Source organism: Amyelois transitella, chromosome 14, assembly GCF_032362555.1.
Source record: "Amyelois transitella isolate CPQ chromosome 14, ilAmyTran1.1, whole genome shotgun sequence".
Taxonomy (NCBI): Eukaryota; Metazoa; Arthropoda; class Insecta; order Lepidoptera; family Pyralidae; genus Amyelois; species Amyelois transitella.
This window is the reverse complement of record NC_083517.1, coordinates 2,845,242-2,868,749: the sequence shown is the minus strand read 5'-3', so window position 1 is coordinate 2,868,749 and position 23,508 is coordinate 2,845,242. Positions and strand designations below refer to the sequence as shown.

General features: G+C 35.4%; 1 protein-coding gene across 6 annotated transcripts in view; it reads right to left on the bottom strand.

Annotated features, from left to right (window-relative positions):
• The window catches only part of LOC106130884 (CUGBP Elav-like family member 1), a 127,395-nt gene that overhangs the window by 4,527 nt on the left and 99,360 nt on the right, over nucleotides 1–23,508 (bottom strand). For 4 of the 6 annotated variants that reach the window (XM_060947935.1, XM_013329822.2, XM_060947936.1 and 1 more), the window contains 4 exons: nucleotides 5,292–5,470; nucleotides 4,164–4,425; nucleotides 3,471–3,671; nucleotides 38–163 (listed from right to left, as the gene is read on the bottom strand). In XM_060947935.1, coding sequence (XP_060803918.1) covers nucleotides 38–163; nucleotides 3,471–3,671; nucleotides 4,164–4,425; nucleotides 5,292–5,470 — 768 coding nt within the window. Of the gene's footprint in view, nucleotides 1–37; nucleotides 164–2,241; nucleotides 2,337–3,470; nucleotides 3,672–4,163; nucleotides 4,426–5,291; nucleotides 5,471–23,508 lie in introns of those variants that run through there. The other 2 variants (XR_001228505.2, XM_013329821.2) reach the window with 2 other exon arrangements.

Here is a 23,508-nt window from a genome sequence, read left to right as displayed (position 1 = left end):
ACATAATTAGGTATGTGCCAGTGCTGGCGATACACACCTTCAACTTGCTTCCCGGCCGCCGCAGCCGCCGCCGAGCCCAGCACCGAGCCGAGCGGCGCGGCAGCGAACGCGGCTGTGCCGAATTGCGCCGCGTACGCAGAGTTCAACGGTTCCGCTGCCGACCCTGTAAAGCGTAAACAATATGATTACAGGTTAAAAAAAAAAACACTGATGTCACTTTTGGGCTTAGTCTGTTAAAATATATTTCTTGACAGCCTAACAACGCCTTTATGTCAACAAAATATAGTCTCTAAAACGAATTTGCAATATTTCATCTTGTTACCATAATTTTGACATGTGAGTTAAGTTTATTATCTACACGTCCTTCCTCGGTGAATTCTACGTTGAACAAAAGCCTCCGCTTGTGTCGAAATATTTGATCAGGCCAATTTTTTCCTCGATTAAGCCGAACCATAACAGAAGCCAGTCAGAAAGGTCATGACTTCAAATTCTCCTTTGTATACTTATCTACATTCAAATGATTTAGATACCCGTAATGAAGAAACGAAGTACTGTAAGTAAGTAATGAAAGAATGAATGTTTCATTCTTTCATTATATAAAAGATGCAGTAGTAGTACCTAGCAGTAGTATCAATTGTATTTACAAAAACCAGATAAATGATTTTATCTTAAAATAATTCGTTAGAATGAACATAATAAAATTGTATTACTATTACTTAGTGTCATAAAAATACAGCGGTACATAGCATTTCATTTTTAAATTATAAATCTAGGCTATTTGTTTATTTATTAATATACTTAAACTTAAATTCTATGTCTAAATTTCATATAAAATCTATAAAATCACGGTTGCATAAAACTGTTAGTTAAATAATTTAAATAAGTAAATTATTATTTCATAAAGATTTAGCACTCCCATGCAGAAACGAATGTTAATTAAACACAAAGCGTTATATGTCGCAATTCAACGAAATTGTCCATTGTTAAAATAAAGTAACGGCGAAGACTTCTCCACATTTGTTTATTGTATTTGTTACTATTTCAAATCAATCTACCGGACGGAGTCTGAGGAAATTTATGACACAGATAGCGTATAACCTATAATAACATTAAAAGTTATTAACCATACATGCATAATAAGTTATTTCATATTTTTTATCCCGAATTACCCACGGGAGCGAAGTCTAGTCCAAAATAATTGCGACATCTAACAACAATAATTCAACATCAAAGAAAACAGAACAGAAATTCACTTTTAATAAAGAAACAATAACAAAGCTCTTTGTAAGTAGTAAATACATGTACAAACTATTTTCAATCACAGATCATTCGATTATAGCTTAAAATAAAAATTAAAGAAAGCTTGTCAGTAAAACTTTTTGTATAGATATAAACTTTACTTAGTTTACTTTCAATTGATGGATTTGTAATCCCTTTTGTTTCATTAACCATTAAAAAAAGATATACCCACAAACCTAGGATAATACTACCACGTTTATAAGTCGCCTCTAGGTAGAAACTCTTATAATAGAGTAATAATAGAGTACTGCCATCTTCTGGAGACTGCGGTGTACCAAAGCGCATACAGCAAAGCGCAATAAAAAAAATGTGGGTAGTAAAAAAACCTCCGTTTATTCATCTGCAAAGTTATCATACCTACTCATTGATACTGATACATTTGTCCTAATCATTAAACATTTAAAAAACTGACAAGCATTCTAGAACATTACAAATTTAAACGACAAAAAGAATTACAAGCGACCACATATTATTTCAAAACAAACGAAAAATTTATTTTTCTTTTTATTCACACTTGCGATTTTAAACCGTTTTTCACGATAAATAATGCCAAAATTATTTTACACACTCAAGCAAATCCAGGCAAGTCTACCTATAGTAATGCCAACATAAAATTCGAACCAAGCCAGAATTGGACATAACCTAGTGAGACAAAATCGTTTTAGACTTAATTAACATAGTATTTCTCATTTTTATTTGAACTAAGGCAATTGCCCTATGACAAAAAAAAAAAAAAGAATTTTCATTAAATAGTTACTAAGAATAAAATGTCTATGAGACAATAACTAATTGAATATTCTTGTTACTACTAACGAATAATTTGAGAAGTAGGTACAAAAGAAATCCAATATCAATATGTATAAAAACGCGTCTGTCTCACTCACGTATGTATTTAACAAGGCCAAAAGATCATTCCATGTAACACACAATCGTTCTCTTTACCTGTGATGTTAGTCTTCCCGAGAAGACCTGAAGTGTGAAAAACGATTATCGTTAATTTAATCTCTCATTAACTCTTTCTCAATACAAATTCCAACCTGAAATAGGAAAGTTGCGGACAAAATAGATCGTACGTAACACAAACTAAGCTTAGTTATATAGTGGTCCAATTAGGATGGGACCTTGCAGCAATTTGTGCTGAATTTATTGAGCTTAATTGTCGCACCGTGAACGAATTCGGGACTTCCACTAACGGAGCAAAAAGAAATGACAATTAATGTTGGCATTTTTATCCTTATTGCTTAATGCTTGAAAAAGGTTAGGTGTTAACGTTGTCTTCGATAGTTTAAATTTCATTACTGAACACATGGTGACATCAGCATTTTCTTGACGTTTTTAATAACTGGTTGTTTTTTCCTCGAAAAGAGCTTGGGGTCCGCCTAAGACTACGATCTTAGTGTTAATTATAAATGAAATATAAATTGTGTCTTATCATTCGTTAGGAAAAGCTTGTTTCCCGTCGAGACAAGCATAAATCTTCATTTCCTGCGGCCCTTAAAGATTTAATGCATTTTCACTTTTCCTCTTACCATATCTTACTTCATTTGATTTGGCCTTCTTTTGGATCATGCAGACTACTTATGTAAGTATATTAAGAAGAAGAAGAAGCCAATAAAGAGGATCTTTTTTCTTCACAAAGAATTTATTTTGAACAAAACTGCTCGAATATATACGCTAGATTTCACTGCCTTAATGTCCATTTTCTGTTATATAAGTACAATAATTTGTGCCGATATTGGACAGACGTCCCTTAACAAATCCTGTTAATGAGGCCGTTTTGATTCGGCCGGGATGGCTCGACGTTTCTGTCCCTCTTGCATTTCTAAATTGGACCACATAATGAGATTCGTATTAAATGTAAGAGGCTTAGTGCTAGAAATACTAATTTTACTTACTGTGAAAAAAGACTAATAAGAAAGAGGAAAAGATATAATTAATTTCTCCGGAAAGTAATGAAGTATCTCTATAATCAATTTTACCTTGGCTGGGAAAAGGAAAATCTTCATTTCTTTCGTCTGTCTTGTGATATTTAGTATGTCTCATACAGGTTAGCCGTATTAAGTAGGTTTGATTGGAGTTTATTACTTTTAATTATTCAGCCATAAAAACTATTCTTTCTTTAAACTGAACTAAAAAAAAAAATAAAAAAAATATAAAATAAAGGTTCTTACACAACTGCGGTGCGGTCGGCTGCGGCGCTGCGGCGGGCGCCGCTTGCGACACGACTGGTGGCGCCATTGCCGCCAGTGCGGCCAGATTCTGAACTGAAACCGGCGCCAGCATGCCGCCGAGTTGTTCCGCGGCACCCACACCGGTCACCGCGCCTCCGCCGAGCCCTGCGCCAGGGAAACCGATATCTGGATAGTTTACACCTATGAGGAGAAATGGTGGGGTTGTAAATAAACAAAAAATAACGAAAATAAACAAAAAATATTTTTTTTTTTTGAAAAATTAAATAAGGAATCAGAGGATGCACTTATAAGGACATAAGTAACTTACAAAAAAAATTCAGGTACTATTAAATTAAAAAAACAAAATAGAACACAAAAATTAAGGAAAACATTTGACGTGACGACACTTGAAAATAGTCTGTTTTATTTAAATAAGAGACTAGCCCCCAGCCAGCGCAAACAAAAGTAGTTAAAAATACAGTATCAAACTGCGCGTTGCATAGGTTGGGTAGAAAAGAAAGAAGTTAAACAACTCAACAAGCTCAGTTTGGTCATAATTCACCCACCTTACAATTGAAAAGAAATGAGACAATCTTAATTCAAAAATATCAGCCAACCTAACCAACCCATTCGTATCATCCGATTGTTTATCGCGTGTAGATATAAAAATATAATATATATATATAACCTCACCTTGCAATAAAGTAGAGCCCTGCCCTTGCAACAGCTGCTGTTGTAGTCCAACAGCTTGTATCTGCTGCAGCAATTGCAATTGAGTCGGCGACAGTGCCGCCTCGGACGCGAGGTATGTGGTCGGCGCCACAGGTGCGGTGAGACTCCACAGGCTCGCCTGCATCGCTTGAAGTTTCTTCTGCTCCTTCTCCTTTTGTGTGTCCGCGAATTTCACCACGAGCGGCGCTGAACATCCGTCCATGGTTTGACTGTGGTGCAGGGCCTGGAATGTTGGGTCAATCAATCAGGTAGGCATCGGAATAACGTAGGCAGGCATCAATGAAAACATTATAATACCCACTGTGAATGTTTGAAGTGGCAAATGTATACTAGTGTTTTCTAAAGGGGTTTGTAACTAACAAAATATTCTCTTAAGTACCTACTTAGGTCACCACGAAGCCATTGTTTCTTTTATAACTATGTACTATTTTCTTGTTACTGTATAAATTTCTATGAAATAAAAATATTACAAACAAACAAACAAATATTGTTTCATTTATTAGTATCACCCGTGTCACGCACGGACTGATAAGAATGCATTATGGTAGAGTCAAATTTTTTTAAAGAGATATTTAAATGAAATGTTAATATGCTGAGAACACACAGTTTTTAATTATTTTCAGTCAACACACTAAATGGAATGTGAATCTGACTTGAAATAGAATTCATTATGTCTCTTCAACACCAATGTGTTAGAGAAAGCGACTAGTACTAACGACTAGTAATTTCAAAGGATTAGTGTCCTGCATTCTGGCTCAGATAGACAAATTTTAACGCCGTGTGGTTCTCGGCACTTAGGTTAAGACCACTAAAGTTTTTCTCAGAGAGGTGAGGTTGTAACCGAGATTGACACTTGGAAAAACAGGACAATTTTTCTCCAAAATAGATGAGAAGCCCTAGACGAACGTGGCTTGATCTAATCGGAGTCAAAAGGTCAGGTCAAGACTTCCTAACGACGAGCTAGCAAGTGAAAGAAGAATACAGGGATCATGGCAAATGGAAAAATGTAGTTTCTGTCCACCCTTCGGGGAAAGAGTTATAATATTATATTTAGGTAATACCTACTTCTGTAAAATATGTTCTGCCTACCTTGATGGCCGCAATCGCTGCCTGCTTAGACACGAACGTGACGAAGGCGCATCCCTTACTCTGCCCTTGCGCATCCCGCAGCACCGTGCACTCCTCGATCGCGCCGTGCCCAGCGAATAATGCGCGTACGTCGTTCTCCGAAAGCTTCTTGTTGAGCATGCCCACGAAGAGTTTTCGTTCTGTTGACAAACAAAGAAAATATTAATTTAAAAATATTTACGTTTATTTATAATTCAGTTTTTAATTATTTTAGATGGTTTTATGTAAAAATGAAATAAAATAAACAGCCAAATTAAAATAAAAAAAAATATAAAAAATTATATCTTATTAAAATAAACTGAACGATTTTAATCTCAATTTCATCATTAAGCCGTCCAGTTGAACGTGGACTTAGTATTTTCGAGACCACTGACTCTTTCTTAAGAGCAAAAGACGTCATATGTGTAATTGTACTGTCGTAATATTTTTAATTTTTTTTTTATTCATACGTGCATATGTGTCTTCCTGACATCACGTAACGTGACTCGACGTTTGCAATTTACGGACCAAAGTGCTTGTAACAGCGAAGACCACGACGACGAAACCACAATCCTTGTTTGACATGACGAGACAACGTATCCGAATACCGAATGCTTGACACATTCATGAACAAGATTCCCAGCGTGTACAGTCAGACAACAAATATTTGCGTTGGACAGACGAGTGCATGGCTTATGGCTACTGGGGGCTGTAGAAGTCCTGTGGTTCTTACGATCCTGTAGTGCGTAGACTCAGATTTGAGAATAATAGGTTGAAAGATAGAGTTTTACTTTAGGAAACTATTACCACAAGGTTTATTTATCTGAGGCCCCATACACATCCTTCGAAGGTTGGACAGACTAGGTACTTACATGATTATGGAATCAACCGTATATCGTTAGTTACCAAATAGCAGCAGCCAATAAAGTAACAGCTCTTGGAATAAAAGCAGGTAGACACCACCGCTTCCATGCATACCAATTCCTATTTAAACAGCATCGAAAATTCGAAAATTTCGCCTGTACGAAATCGGGAACGCTATTAAAACGCAAATAGAAATTTCAACGTGTCGATGGATGCCTCAAAGGATATATACAATGCAATGTAGGGTAACACGTGAATTTCAACATTCGTTCTGAACCCCCGAGGGGGTGGAGCGGGGCTGGAAATTGAAAAGGTACATAGCTGGGGCCGTCTGTTACAAATATTTCATGCCCGCAAAATCAGCACGCTCGCACACGGAGATTAGCATGAAAATGGTGCGAGAAAACGAGACGAGATCTCGTGCAAAAACCCGCAGTGCGAAGCGTGGGCACCCTAATTTCCAACGCTTTTGCTTTTTACACCGGATGAATGTTTGAATTCGTGAGATCAACGCACGACGCGAAAACACAATGATGCGAACGCCTTAAGGGATTCAATATAGGGTGCAAATTACGCACGCCAGTACGAATAAGACGCTACTTTGTGTGGTATACTTGTATGAGTTTGTTACAGTTATTATGTTGACCTAAATGCGTTTACTTGACAAAGAATTTGTGTGGTTGAAACGTTACTTCTTCTTGTTTTATCCTATTTTGTGTTTTATGCTATAGACGCACGCAGACACCATAACCTTTCACATACCCATGGACTGCTGAAACAGCTTACCCTTACCATAACATAGAAAATAATTTAATTGCAGATTCTCAATTTTAATCAATGTAGTGAGCTAGTGTACACAAAACAAACAGCTCATGTGATCTGGGCTTTACATTCAGTAAACGTACTTGCATACATGCATAGTCGTACAAAGTAGGTCCACGTGCAAACGTGACGGCGCCTTTACAAAAGGCTAAGAATACCCAGTGTGCCATGAGCACGACCAAGACTTTACTTCGAAACAAAAGTGTCATTGAAATTGGCTCAGTTAAACACCGCGGCACTACTAATTAGAATATTTAAAGAGCATCCTCTTAAACGGCGGAGCGTAATCAGTTTAAATGCAGAAGTAATTGTGTGCTTAGCGCAAATAACGTTTTAAAACGTTAATGCCTTAAGTGCGCCATCTTCGGACCGGTAACAGCATCCTTCGTTAAACAATTTACATAACCTCTTGACGGGGGCGCCGGGGGGCGGTCTAAGAATTCGGAATAATATAAGACTGTAGAAGTGGAAAGTGCCGGTAAATGCTCCATCGCAACTAAAGATAATAATCACCATCAGTCATCGTAGCGTTGACATATTGCATTTCAATTATGAGTTTTATTTGACAGCTTTATAACTGAGCAGAGACTTGGGTGCACTACTGCTACATCATTCCTATAGTTTTAAGAGTATAATTCTCCTGGCGTTAGTCCCGGTTGCATACTCACTTCTTTGGGAACGAGGAGGGAGCAGCCGAGATCTGAATCCTGGACAATGGTCATAGGCGCAACCCGGGCTCACCCTCAGTTAAGTAGGTTTTTACACAAAGCGACTGACCTCTGCCACCTTTGCAGGGCAACCTTATCCATATTGGATCGTGGTTACACAACTAATTACCAGGGCAGGTTTCCTCACCGCAAAAGCGTTAGTTTCTCGGTAAACAAATCTTTATATTTTATAACAACATGGCATTTCTATTGCCTAACAATATTTCGAATTCTACAGGAGGCGCTGTTATTTGTTTCATTATATAACAAGGAATAATTTACTGCATAATAATGGGAACAGGGAATGCATTCGGGTCGTAGAAGCGCACTAGTAAAGTTAGACAACTCTGAGGATTCAATTTGAGACTTACGACTTATGAACTCAAATATAACATTGAGAGCTCTTGTAATTGACTCCAGTTGTATATTTTACATAATCCTGTTGTAAATACAATGAGGAGTTTGCAATGGTTTATAATAAAGGTACATAAAATCATCTATCCACTTGCCGCGATCCCTGCATACTTATTTCGCTTTGTCCAGATTGAAGTATTAGTTAAGGAGCAAATAGGTAAGGAATCTTTTGTTTTTTTGACAGTTACAAGTCTACAATATTAGTAGGCTAAAACAAATCACTGCCGAGTGACCATAGAGCTAGATCATGGAGGCCGACTGCGTTTAAAGATTATATTTTGTTGTCCTGGTTTAGTCTTTCAAGTCCAATTTTGGTCATATTTCAAATCAGGATCCGATGATATTCGCTTAACAATTACGCCTAAGTATACCTTAAGCCAATAACCAGAAGGCTATGTTTAGCTTACCGATAGGTACCTGTCTTTAATAACTTTGTCATATAAAAAAATATCATTAGACAGCGGTATTGTGTGAACCATTAGACGGATCTGAGACGACAAATTTGTCAGTTTTAATGCTCCGTTTAAAACACAAACAAGGGTCCACCCCAGGGGGATTCTCTTGAAATTATATTTATTAATGAATTCGGATCTTACAAAACTTAGTCAATTATCTTATATTCGCAAAATTCGGAAGTCACGCTGGAAAAGGGGAAGAATATTCAATTATACTGCTCAAGAGAGCCTTGCCACTTAAGTATACACAAACAATTGTACCGAGCATGGTAAGTACAGTCGGCATCAAAAAAAAAACGACTTAATATTATATTTAATTATTCACACACACAGGACAATATTGTAGGAACGATAAAATAAAAATTAGTCTAACAGTCATTTTAAGATTCTAAATACGAGTTTCACATCATAAAATTATTGAAAAATAAAATAAATTTAAATCCCGCGCATATCTCTATTTTTCTCCCTGTCACGCCACCATTCGCGACTTTGACTATTTGCTAAATTGACCAGTTGCGATTAGAAAAAATAAATTAATTTGCTGTATGAACGGAACGCTATAAAATTTTTAAGGTAAATTATTGGAGGTCGCTATACATCCATACATATTCTGTTGCCTGTACCACAGATAATGTAGATGTAGATATGCCCGGGGCGCAATTTCCGCGGCTTGAAAACGATATGCTTTTACTGTTATTTTTGCATAAACAAACAGTGCTTTACCTCGAATATCTGCCGTCCATATTTCTGAAAGCATTTGTGCGTTCCTTGTCCCAAATAATAAAAACGAGAAAGACGGTTGGTGAATACGCAAAATTTAAATAGTTAAACAAATTAAAACCCATCATATCTTAAGAGTTTAATGAATAATATTTAATACCATTAACTTTATCTTTAAAGTGTAACAAAAGCCGAAGAAAAATACAAGTTTCTTTAATTTTTAGTGTAAGAAAAAATCTTTTTTGTTCAACTTTACACTTAAATAATTTAATTAATTATTTCTTTTTTAGTTTCAAATTCTTAACTATAAATTTCAACAAGCAGATTTTTCTAAAACAGGAAAATTAACTTTAACTTTACTAAATATAATTGCTCAAATATAATTTAAACACTTTCAGTAACAATAGTCAATTAGTTTTCAAATGCCACTTGAAATTGTTTCTCGTAAATCTTACTGAGTACATTCAATTTATGAAGGTCGTTTTGTTATTTTAGAAATGTGACTTCCTAGTCGCTTCATTTGAATAATTTTGTGAGGCGTTATTATTTTCGAGCATCGTCAAAATGGCGCAAATTAGCATATTTACACGAAACTTTCTGATTTTTAATTGAAAAAGGTTTAAATTTTAATTTACCAAGCAAATAAGTTTGATCAGGACTTAGATATTATTAATCTGTATTCGAAATGTCAACCTTAACGATTTTATAAATTGTGGTATGATTTTTGGTGCCGTGTGGTTCTCAGCACCAATACAAAAAGAATAGGACCACTTCATCTAGTTCCCGTGGATGTCGTAAAAGGCGACTAGGGAGATAGGCTTACAAACTTGGGATTATTTTTTAGGCGATGGGCTAGCAACCAAAATTCTATCATTAAGCCAAATAGCTGAATGTGGCCATTCAGTCTTTTCAAAACTGCTGGCTCTGTCTTCCCCGCAAGGGATATAGACGTGACCATATGTTTGTATGTATGATTTTTAAGATTGGGTTACCAGGTCAGAAACTATATTTTGAAACGGTACCTATATTTTATTTTTACGTTCTAGCTTGGTCGTTACTACTTCACCAATTGATTTTCATCTTTGTTTAAGACAGGCTTTAAATGATTATTCTTCTTTTACGCTATCAGATTGATAGCAACCTGCCACTCAACTAAACATGGCCTCCGAGCCTTCTTGCAATTGTTGGCTTCGTCAACGTCGTAAGGGAATAAGGACGTGATTTATAAAATTAACAGTCGGTCGGTTAAATGTCGTAAGTTTCGAGTAAGGGAGTGCGTATGCCTGTACGTGTCAGCAATACGCCGTTAAGTCAAACTTATGTATCGCAATAGCGCGCGGTCACATTGGAGAAAATTGAGGTAAGTTCTTTTAAATTCGATCAAGCAAGAAAAAAAGCGGTTATTGCTTGTTTATATATAAAAGTACCTAATTTAAAATACAGTAGCGTTGAGAAAGCGTCCAAGAAATGTACTTTGCGATGTCAGATTCATATAATCACGTTTGCATACCTTGCCGGGTAGACAGAGCCAGCATTCTTGAAAGACAGATATGCCACGTTCAGCTGTTAGGCTTAATGATAGAACTGAGATTCAAATAGTCCATCGCCTAAAAGAAGAATCCCATGTTTAGAAGCCAATTCCTTAGTTGTCTTTTAGGAATCCATGGAAAAGAGATGAAGTGAACCTATTCTTTATTATATTGTTGCCGGGAACCACACGGCACTTTGCGCGATAATACTGTGATTTCTCAAAAAGAAAAACCAAGGATCGCGTTTTATTTTTTAATTAGAAAGTCTACCATTTTAAGAACCTTGTGGCGTCTTCTTCAGACCATTAGCCTTAGCCTTACACGGCGATAGACATTGCTACTTTCTGGGCTAAATATAAATAAGTACTTTGAAGTCAGTAACTGAAAGTGTCTGTCACTATTTGAATCAGTCTTTTCAAGACTGTTGGCTCTGTCTACCCCGCAAGGGATATAGACGTGACTATATGTATGTATGTATGAAGTCAGTAACATGATAGAAGAACCTGAATTCACTGCGTGTTTTCATTGCGATGGTTTTGTCTGATGCCTAAGATAATTCTCTCGAAAATTTGGCTCGTATCTTGATCAAATTAAGGACGTCCTGGTAAAGGGTCAGGTCAAAAGTACCCGAAACTGCCGAGCTTGCACGAAGAGAGTTATGAATGTGGATGAAGCGAAGGAAGTATGCAGAGATCGTGGCAAGTGGAAAGAGGTAGTCTCTGCCTACCACTCCGGGAAAGAGGCGTGATTTTATGTATGTATGTATAATTTGGCTCGGTGTGTACACGGCTTAAACGAAGGCAAATGAAGGTGCGGACTATGATGACGTGAGTTGGTGCATCATGACACAGTTAAACTGTTTGTACGACGGTCTGTTTGTTTGTAATGACTTTGTAAGTACTGTTGTAAGGTCGATAGGTATTTATTTGAAACTATAATATACATAACTATAGCTTTAAGGCATTCCTCTCGATCAGAATAATAAACAGAAATGTTTAATTATATTTAGTGATGTAATTGAATGTGGGTTATAGTTTATTATGATAAAGAATAGAATGTGAGGTTAGTTAATTTAAAAAAATATATGTTAGAACAAAAAAGAATAGAACCACACTTTTTTTTTCTATTGGTGTCCGGAACCACACCTTGCAAATTATATACATATATTTTTGCAAAGTCAAATTTCTTTACTGACTTTACTGACTGACTGTGACCAGCATGCTAATGTTCTGTTTCAGTTAACTGACAGAGCCTTAAAAAATATATATATATAATTTGTATAATAAAAATTAAATTCATATGCAATAAGCATTAAATATCATTTAACAGGTACCATATACCTAAAACTTAACATTTTAACAAAAATTAAAAAAAAAATCTTTCCTTAATTGGTAAGATATTTAACTGTAGATTTCAGTCTCACAATGTTTATATTGCTAGCCAAAAGACCAACAGACATCAAATTCGTCGTGTTTAATGTAAGTAAGTAGTTGCAAAATTGACAAAACTCATTAACTCGCTCGTTCGCGGGCCCGACTTCTAATTACTGCTTCCGGAAAATTTAAGCTGTTAATTATATAATAATACCACCGGAATTACCAAATGCCATAACTATATAGATACATATATATTGCCTGGGACTCAACAGGGTAGACAAAACAAAAAGCCGCCGAAACTTCGAAAGAAATCGTATCATTCAATGAAAAATCGCAAAAGTATACAAACAAATATATATGTATAATTCGTCCCATGTCATATGAAACGAAGGTAAATTAAATAATAAAAAATGTTCACAACGTTACGGTTTACAAAAACCTTCGAACAGACTAATTTTCAAAGCACTGGCCAGTTACAAAAACCTTCGGCAAAAAAAAAACTAATTCTGTAACCGTCCTCATAATGTCCGGTGAATCAGCATGAACTTTTTACCCGACTGCCGAAAAAAGGAGGGTTTCGTTGTTCGTCTCTTTGTCTGCGAACTACGATGGGGATTCGGCGAAAAAATTCCAAACAAACAGATTCCTAGGCTGAAACTCCAGGAATTGCTCCTCAAATATTGCCAGAGCATTGTTTTGTACAAAGGGGAGGTTCGTTTCAGGATTTCATTACTAGCCATTGCTTGCAGCTGCAAAGTCACGTCTATATCCCTTGCGGGGTAGACAGAGCCAACAGTCTTGAAAGGACTGAAAGGCTACGATCAGCTTATTGATGGAATTGAGATTCATATAGTGGCAAGCTGCTAGCCCATCGCCTATATTCAAATTCAAATTTTTTATTCATTATTATAGGATACTTCATATCGCTTAATAATTGTCAAAACGTATGGTTTAACAACATTGGTTGACGTCAAATAAATTACTTAAAACTAAGTTTACTGCCGCTTCCAAGGCGCCTTATAACTTAATGGCTCTGTCTACCACATAAGGGTTAACCCTTATGTGGTAGACAGAGCCATTAAGTTTCGAAAAGAATCTCCCTATAAAATACCTGATATTTACCATGCTCTTTAACAAAGTCTTTGCACGCTGCCTCTAATATATGAGAGTACATCTCGTTATATGTAAGAGGCTTACACCAGAGCTGTACATAATAAAGTCTCGTCAAATAAGCGAGCGACGCACTAGAATATAGGGGCAAAGGCTTTTTCCAGCATTTGATGAACTGGAGTGAGAATGACGGGCACACATTACTTACCTACAAGTAATCACGTCTTTATTCGGCAAGGAGTTGACAGCGCCAACTGTATTGAAAAACACTAAAAAGCCACGTTCAGCTGTTTGACTTAATAATAGCTTTCTACGACATCCATGCGAAAGAGATGGGGTGGTCCTATTTTTTTGTACAGGTACCGGGAACCACATGGCACATTCTAAAAAACTGCTTAATAAAATATATTGTTTGTTAAACAAATTTAAATTTTATTCACTTAAACGTTAATGGCTTAACAACTTTAATTGTATTTTTTTATTAGGCGTGAAACGCGCTTTACTTCTCCATTCTACATACATATATGTAGATACATATATATTTTTCACACCCTTACAAGTTGATCAAAATCTGGTATATTAAAAAAATACTCGTTCCATTCCGGTGCAGTGGGGTGTATTATGAAAGTTTACTTTTGTACGAAACATTCAGTTACGTGAATAAGATCGTATTGTTTGTTGTTCAATCGAGAATGCGACGTTCTCATTTCAAACTTTTATTTTTCGCACGAAATGATATGCAACCTTCGGGTGTCGTTTTAGGGTTGTGAATATTGCAATTTAAAAAAAAATACCACTTATAATTCGTTTGTCGAAAGAGATTTTTATACTTGACTTCAGTTAACTTTGATATATTTGAGCGGCGGGAGTCAAATTTTGTAAGAGATTTTTAAGACGAATCAAATTTTAATATGAATAAGTAGATATCATTATAATTTTTATTTGTTAAAAATAATGATTACGCAAAATCAATTTAATGTGAACTGTTGGGGACTGGATTTAACTCTGGCATCAATCACCGTGTGAAAGGCCTCCAAGTTGATCAGACGTATATTACTCATTATGATCTTTTGTTTGAAAACTTATTATTTTCCTTCAAACAGTTTATCTATCTATATAAGACATAAAGAGAAAATTATTGTATTCTTACTTGCATATCAAATGCCATTGCACCGATTTGATTATATTTAGAACAAAGACAGACAAAACCATCACCAGAAACATAACAGACTTTATTTTGGAAAATACCGCAAGAGCTAGTATTAATATAATTATAGTATGTTTTACACGTGTTAATTGGCAGCCCTGCCCACGAAACTATAACAATGACAACGAATGCTAATAGACTAGGAAGTGTTCCAGAGACGTTTCATTTCCACTCGGATCGCTCGCTGAAATTGAATAAATTTGAATGTGGAACGCCGCATTTTCAGGGCTACCGCGCTCGGTTTCTGTCGTTCACCTAGCCTGTTGGAAAGCCAAATACTCCTTTTTTTTACCAAAAATTTAGATCCTCGTGTTATTGATGTATAAATTGTTTAGTTAATCCATTCCAACATTATTGTAATATAATAATTTTTTGCTTCCTAATTCCACATTTTGTTACAATATTAATTATACTCGTAAGTGTACTCGACGAAGTGTAAACCATCGAGCTTGCTAATAGAGAGTTATGAACGTGAATGAAGCAAAGGAAGTATGAAACGATCGTACCGAGTGGAAAGATTTTTCTCTGTCTACGCCTCCGGGGAAGAGGCTTTATTTTATGTATGTATTCAAAACGAAATTATTCGTTCGCGCCAAAATGAAATTATTGAATCGACAGTTTTTGTGTTATAAATAATATATAATACATACATAAAAAACGTTTTTCTCATTCCAGCCGAACAAGAGGACTCTAACTTCACTTGCAGGGTCAATAAATCCTTATTTCTTATTACATGACTGTCAAGAGCCCTAAAAAAAACTTCGAACCAATGCTCACAATATGTTCTGTACTGGAGGCGGAAACGAAAACGATAAACGATACATCACAACGTTGAACGAAGCGTTTCTAATTCTAATTACAATTAATTATATAATTGACACATGATAAGTGTTATTAATCGTCTACTTAAATATTATATCTATGTTACATAAGACATTGATCTTTACGTTTCAAGAATAATGAAATGCTCATAAACTAATTTAATGTGATTCAGTTTGCTTTTTATATTGAATCATATGATGAAAAAATAAAACGATTAATAAAACATATTGTGAGCAACAATTTTTAGTGAGAATATTCTAATACATATGTATTCTCACGAAAAATTGTAGAAACAATTTTGTTATTATTATTGTAACTCGATAGAAGAGAAAAAGGCGCAAGGCGCACCCCGGGCTCGTCTCAACAGAGAGGTGAGGATATAACCGGGTTTAACAATAAGTAGGAGGAAGAGTGAGGTGCCGTGTCGTTCCCGGCACCGATACAAAAAATAATAGGATCACTCCGTCTCTTTCCCATGGATGTCGTAAAAGGCGGCTAGCAACCTATCACTATTTGAATCTCAATTCTAACATTAAGCCAAAAAGCTGAACGTGGCCAATCAGTCTTTTCAAGAATGTTGGTTGGCTCTGTCTACCCCGCATGGGATACAGACGTGACCATATGTATGTGTATGTATGTAGGAAGAGTGAGAAATTTTTAATCATGAGTACAGACTATAAAATGAAAAGGGTGTAAATTCAATTGTATTTTACTCTGTATATTCGATATTCTAAAACCCAATAACTACGTCCCCAAATTGGTATCGCAATAAATTGATAGAATTACCTACAGCGCTAAAAAATATTCGACGACAAAAACACAAAAAGAGTTGATAGGTACCAAAAATTCTCAATTTCTTTCACGAGTTTTCCTTATATAAGTATGTTATACATCGTGTATCAATTTCGGCACAAATTGAAACATAAGCACCTACCTTCGAAACACCCTTTTGTTGCCTTTTTGATGGAGCGAGATAAAGAGTGAAATTTTTACTCGACTGCACCTAGAGAGAGTTATTTTTTTTTGGCTATTTTTACATACATACTTAAAATCACGTCTATATCCCTTGCGGGGTAGACAGAGCCAACAATCTTATAAAGACTAATAGGCCACGTTCAGCTGTTCAGTTTAGTGAAAGAATTGAGATTTAAATAGTGACAGGATGCTAGCTCATCATCACCACCTGTCTACCCCGCAAGGGGCAAGACGTGAATATGTATGGTCGTCTACCTTAAAGTCAATTAAGAGGTAGGCTTTATGAACTTGGGATTTCTTTTTTAGGTGGTGGGCTAGTCTCCGCCTACCCCTCCGGGAAAGAGGCGTGATTTTATGTATGTATGTATGTGGTGGGCTAGTAACTTGTCACTATTTGAATATCAATTCCATCATTAATGTGGCCTTACAGTGTTTTCATTTCAGGACTGTTGTTTCAGTTTACTGTAGATGTGATCATATGTATGCATGTATTATATGCTAGATGCCGCCCGACACTTCGTCCGCGTGGAATCATTCCCGCAGGGGCTACGGGATAAAAAGTAGCCTATACATACCAAATTTCATCGTAATCGGTTCAGTAGTTTTTGCGTGAAAGAGTAACAAACATCCATACTGATATCCTGACATTATCACAAACTTTCGCATTTATAATATTAGTAGGACTAATATCATTATTTTATTTTAGTTGGTTATAATTTATTAATAAAATATCGTAACGTTATTTGAGAAGACATTGTTTACCAGTCGATATGACAATATTATTGTTTGGAAATGATGTTATTTCTGTATCGTACGTAAGGTGGATTTTTCCATTTACAATGTCGCGAGTATCAATTTGTGATCGGTTAAACAAAGTTTTAATAAAATATATTAAAACTACTTTTTAAAAATAAGGGAAAGCATTTATTTAACTGAAAATTATTGCGTATTGATCTATAGCAAAAAAATTTTTAATAAAATTAAATCAAAAGTAACATGAGACCTTAAAGTTCATAACATTTAAAGTTAATCTTACATTACTTCCAAATTAACTAGCAAGCAATCAGAAATTATAGTAAAATATTTTTATCATCCCTCGTGTACGAAGTACTACGAGAAAAACTTGACAAACAAAAGCTTGTATGTATATGCAACATTATATTATAGACCTGAGAAATGTTGATCAGTTGCAATACTTATAGTAAAATATAGCCGCAACAATTTCCGATACTAATGACTATAACGTATAACTTCATAATGAACGCGTGTATTACTCCGAAACTAATTAAAACTTAGTCGTTCCCGGCTCGCGGCCCGCAAAACTAACCAGATGTGTTTCGACAATGCAAAGATTTGTAGCATATTTTCATACATACATACATATAATCACGTTTTTATCCTTTACGGGGTAGACAGAGCTATCAGACTCACAAAAACTGAAAGGCGACGTTCAGCTGTATGGCTTAATGAGGTAATTGAGATCTAAAAAGTGACAAGTTGTCTATCGCCTACAAGAAAAAAAAGAAAAAGAAATTAAATTCTATTAGATACCTATAAATGAATAAAATATATAAGGGTCAAATTATACAGATTGAAGTTAGCCTCGAATTTAGTTCGAGACTTGCGTTACGAGTAAATCTCTATGGTACCAGATTACCAGATGGGAGTTGATTTTACAAGGAAAATTATAAAAATGTGCATGCCTTCTTGGTCATCAAGAAATAAAACTGTTGATGTCGTAGAAGCGGCAACTGATATTTGTGTCATAGGATATATTTTTTTTTTGGGTAGATTGCTGTGCACTTATTTCCAAGTTCCAAGTCTAAGAAAATTCATAACTGCTGCCGATGACCTCCATATAGTTTTCTAGATGCAGAAATCTACATGTGAAGAATAAAAACAGTGACGTTGTTGAAAGTCTTACAACGAAAAAGTTAAAAAACAGTTTATAAAATGATAATACACATACATATACATATGGTCACGTCTATATCCCTTGCGGGGTAGAGAGAGCCAACAGTCTTGAAAAGACTGAATGGCCACGTTCAGCTATTTGGCTTAACGATAGAATTGAGATTCAAATATTGACAGGTTTCTAGCCAATCGCCTAAAAAGAATCCCAAGTTTGTAAGCCTATCCCTTACGGCCTTTTACGACATCCATGGGAAAGAGATGGAGTGGTCCTATTCTTTTTTGTATTGGTGCCAGAAACCAGACGGCACAAATAAAATACAAAATCATAATGGTTTTATATTTTAACTTTTTCCAATTGCAAAAGAATTACACACACTTTGCAAGATGTGAACATGTAGGCTCATTCTGTAAGTACCTACCTATACAACATAATTAGGGTACATATAATAATTATTATATAGAATAGAATAGATTTATTTTCAAAATTGGATACAAGGTATCACTTATTGACGTCACATAACTTAAATCTAATTATAACTACTACCGCTTCCAAAGCGCATGTGTAGAAGAAGCGGCGGAACAAACTACACTGCAGCATTTTCATCGGACGTCAATTTACAAATATAGATCTCTTAAATCTAAATCGTGGACGAATGCACATTGTCTACATTAAAAAAAACATGAATGATACTATATGAATAAATACAGAGGATATTCGTGGAACTGTATTGATAGAATATATTACTCCAATGCGATACGTGACCAGGCATAACGAGACGATTTTCAGACTCTCTATTCACATCACAAAATGGACGCGATATCAACTAATTGGCATAATCCCCCCGTCTATGTGACATACTGTATTCAATACTGTTTCGGGAATAGAATAAATAGGTACCTAAACACAACCATCCATTTACAGAAATGTTATTTTTGTTCATTTATACATATTCATATAGTCACGTCTTTATCGCTTTCAGGGTAGACAGAGCCAACAGTCTTAAAAAGACTGATAGGCCACGTTCAGCTGTTTGGCTTTATGATAGAATTGAGATTCAAATAGTGTGACAGGTTGGTAGGTTGCTCCCATCGCCTAAAATAAGAATTCCAAGATTATAAGCCTTTCCCTTAGTCGCCTCTTACGACATCCATGGGAAATGAGATGGAGTGGTCCTATTCTTTTTTATATTGGTGCCGGGAACCACACGGCACATTTTTGTTTATAAATACTTACTACAGGTATTGCAAACGCGCACGAAACGTATCTTTATTTTATCTCTGACGAATCACTTTCCAATCTCGACGAATTCGAATCATGTTACAATTGTAACATGATTCATACATAACATCCGAGGAAAAAAATAAAGGTACGCTACGCTAAGTGTGCGTTTAATCCCTGTAGTATTAAAAACTATTTTTGGTTACTTATTAACAGTAGTAACTGTGCCGACCCCACGTAAAGAGTGGGAAAAGGTTACGATAAAGAAAGTAACGTCAAAATAAAGGATTTATAGCAAAGTAACTAATACTTCGAATCATTTCAAATAGGTATATTTGATGTTCTAGCCGACATTTAAACTAACACTCTAATAGTTACAGCTATTAATAATTAAACAGTTGTATAATAATTTAATAGCAACCGAAGTAGCCGGGATGAGGGCGTCGATGTCGGGAGAGTGTCAATATTTGGGGATCGCCAGTCCGGACTATGGGTATCGGATCGGATCGCAACGCAACGCAACGGAAGGATAATTCCCAGATCCCTTACTATGAAGCAACGTAGGTACAGCGTACGGAGTTTCGTAACATTTAATGGCACGATTTGAAGACTGCAAAACGTTTGTTGACACCATCATTGTTTTGCATTAATTTTTATTATAGGACGTAAAGCTAAAGGATTTAGTAATAAAAAAAAAATTGTTACCAGAAAGTATGTACTTCTTATAGAAGTCAAGCAAAACTTTGTGTTGTCAAAATTTGAAGGTGACAATAAAGATTTAAGAGAAAAAAAAAACTAGTAATACAGTGCTTCTATTTACGTAATAATTAAAACCATTTTTTATTTTGAATTATCGTTAAAAAGCAATCTCCGTAGTTTTCTAGATAAACTCCAAGTCTTGTTATTGTTTAATATTATTAATAAATTTTTATTAAAACTCATATTTTAGTTAAAACCAATGATTAAACTACATTGGTCCAGATGTCCTATCTGGAATAAGTCATTAAGAAATAAGTCTTTAACGACATGCGACATGCAATCGACAATAACGTTCGAAAACAGATCGTAAACACCTAGTAAGGGACCAGGTATTGTGAGGCTTAATTGGGATCGAGACGTGCTGATGAGGCTTCGAACTGTGACACGTGAAGCCTTCGCCAATTCTCTTTATTTATGCGTGTGATTAACGCGGGATTACCTGTGTCTGTGTGTATTATTATACCGTACGAACAAAATACAAAACATTTGCCGCATAATATTTTGTTCCTCCGAACAATGCCGATACGAACTGACATAATAATTGATGGAAGATAATAATAATTTATGAAAAAATACGAACCATTATCGACATATTTGTGCTTCGCTAACTTTCTGTGTATATTTGTTCTATGTGTAAAAACAAAAGGTGACACGATTGCCCTTAGTATTATATTACAGCGTAGGTACAGCGTAAACTATTTAATTAAAATTGGTTTTAATACTATTAAATTGTTTTTTATTTCTTGTGAAAATTTCACTAACCGAATTTTTCACGTTATAAATTTTCAGTTCATTATACTTTATTCGAGTTTCGATAAAAAGGGAAAACTGGCTTTTGGATTCCCCGATTGTGTTGGCAGAAAAACCTAGCTAGCTAGCCTAGGCTATGTCATTTCTAAAAGTCTATTCTTTCAATGTACCTGCCAAATTTTGTCAAAATCACTGCAGCAGTTTTGGAGTTTATTCTTTACAAACAAAATGATAAATACATACGAGTGTGAATTCACGCTTCTTTTCCGAAGGGGAAGGCAGACACCACCAGACCAAAGATTGCAAATCTTTTCCCTTTATAATATAAAGTAGTATCAATAGCTTCACTTGTTTTTATTATTTAATTTTAATCGATGATAATTTTTATTAAATAATAAAATTGATTACAAGACGTTAGGAGATGAGCGGCGGCAATAGTTCTGTAAGGATAAAGGAACACAATCCAATTGTATTTAATAATATAATATTTGATTTGATTTTGAAAGGAAATTCTTTCATCTTGCCATAGATTCGGCGGACGAATAACTTTGAAACGTATTTTTGAGAAGTGAGAAGATTTTTATTTATTTATATATTTATGTTACATCAAGAAAAAAAAAAAATGAACTTTAACTAAAGATAAATTCAGTACAAGGGCACTACTTATTTCCAGAGAAATTTCTTCCAGTAGGCGCACGACAGGAAAATGTAAAGACATCTTTACATTTTCCTGTTGTGGGCTTGTGTACATAATTAATAAGATAAAGACTTACATATTAAACTTACTGTCATTAATAAACCTTAAACTTTAATAATTTTTTTTACTTTTTTGTCCGTTCTTTCCTCTACGCTTGAATACTAATTTATTTCTTCCATATTTAGCTCTTTATAGCATCTTAGCTTTATTAGTATCCTTTTCCGTCTACTCTTCCTGTGACTGTGATTCACCTTCCATAAATTAAACCTTCAACAAATCGCTTCAGTTCCTATATCTCAATGCTACCTTCGAAATTAACTTTTACGGTCCAACATCGAGTGTTTACACAGCCCGACGTTACTTGCTATCGACTCGATGGATCAATCGAAAAGAACAGACGGGAATCGAATTGAGAGTTATCCGATTAACTACTCGGTCATAGTGGGAATTGGCTTTAAGCACTACGAGCGAGTGAGGCGTAACTTTGTTAAACGATTTGCGAACTTTATTATCTCTTGTGTCTTAGAAAAATATTTTAATTGACAGGTTTTCATTAGTAGTTTGTAAGAATTTAAGTTATATTTAGTTCGAATGGAATCGTTGTTAGTTCTCAATCAATCAATCATCAAATCAAATCGAGGGCGTTATGGCGAATGGTCAGGTCAAGATTACTGGGAACAGCATATCAACCTATGCACTGTTTACTGCAAATTGCCTTTATTACCACGTCATAGAGTTCCGTTGATAGTTATTTGATATGAGGTTGATGGTACCTAAATCGACGTATTATGAATGTACTTAGTTAACGGCAAGTGGAAAGCTATAGTTTCTGCCTATCTCTTAGGGAAGAGACGTGTGATTTTTTTTGTATGTACTAGAGGACGCCCGCAGCTCCGCACGCGTAGAATTTATTATATTTATCTTTTCGAAAATTGGGCTCTATCACCAAGACCATATAAGAAATCTTAATTTTAAGTCACTAGACCCAACGGTTTGGGCTTTTCGTTTTCTGTCAGTCAGTCAGTCATTGACTAACTCAGTAATGGAAGAGTTTCATATAAACATACATACATACATACATATAGATAGATAAATGTAAATTTATTTACCGTCCACTCTCTGGCGCACACCAACATTATTTTTCACAGCTCCTCCCCCGAAAATACTTGCCATGCGCATGCGGCGGTTTCTCTGATGTTTGCTAATTGCGTCTAATTATATCTATGAACTTTTCTGTTCAAACGCTATGTAAAGTGGACTTTGACATCTGGCAAGCAATCAATCAGACATGCACCTGATGTATTGATTTAATTAGATCCATGACCTTTAGGCAGTAGCAGTAATTCATAACATAACGGCCTCTGTGGCGCAGCGGCAGTGCGCTTGTCTGTGACACAGTAGATTCTAATCCCGGCCAGAGCATAATGAGAAACGAACTGTTCTGATTGGTCTGGGTCTAACATGTTTATCTATATAAGTTTTTATAATATATATATTTTGTGAAAAGAGAACGCTGCCAATCGATATACTCCTTTCTTTCAAGTCGGTTCAATTTCTAAAACCTTCTCATGAGTGAAACAAACACTTTCCTGAAAACTGTATCAAAATCGGTTTAGCAAAACGTGAGATAATCGCGGACAAACATGTATACATACATACATACATACAGGTCAAACTGAGAACCGCCTTTTTTTAATATAGACGTGGCTATAGATACCTTTGTATGTATATTTATTTATATATAATTATCTTGTGTCTTTAGCCTTTGACCCCTGAAAAATAAACCCAATAGTCAAAGCAAATATAAAAACAGCGCGAAATTACTTTGAACTTAATCCACTTTAACTCAAGAGTCATAT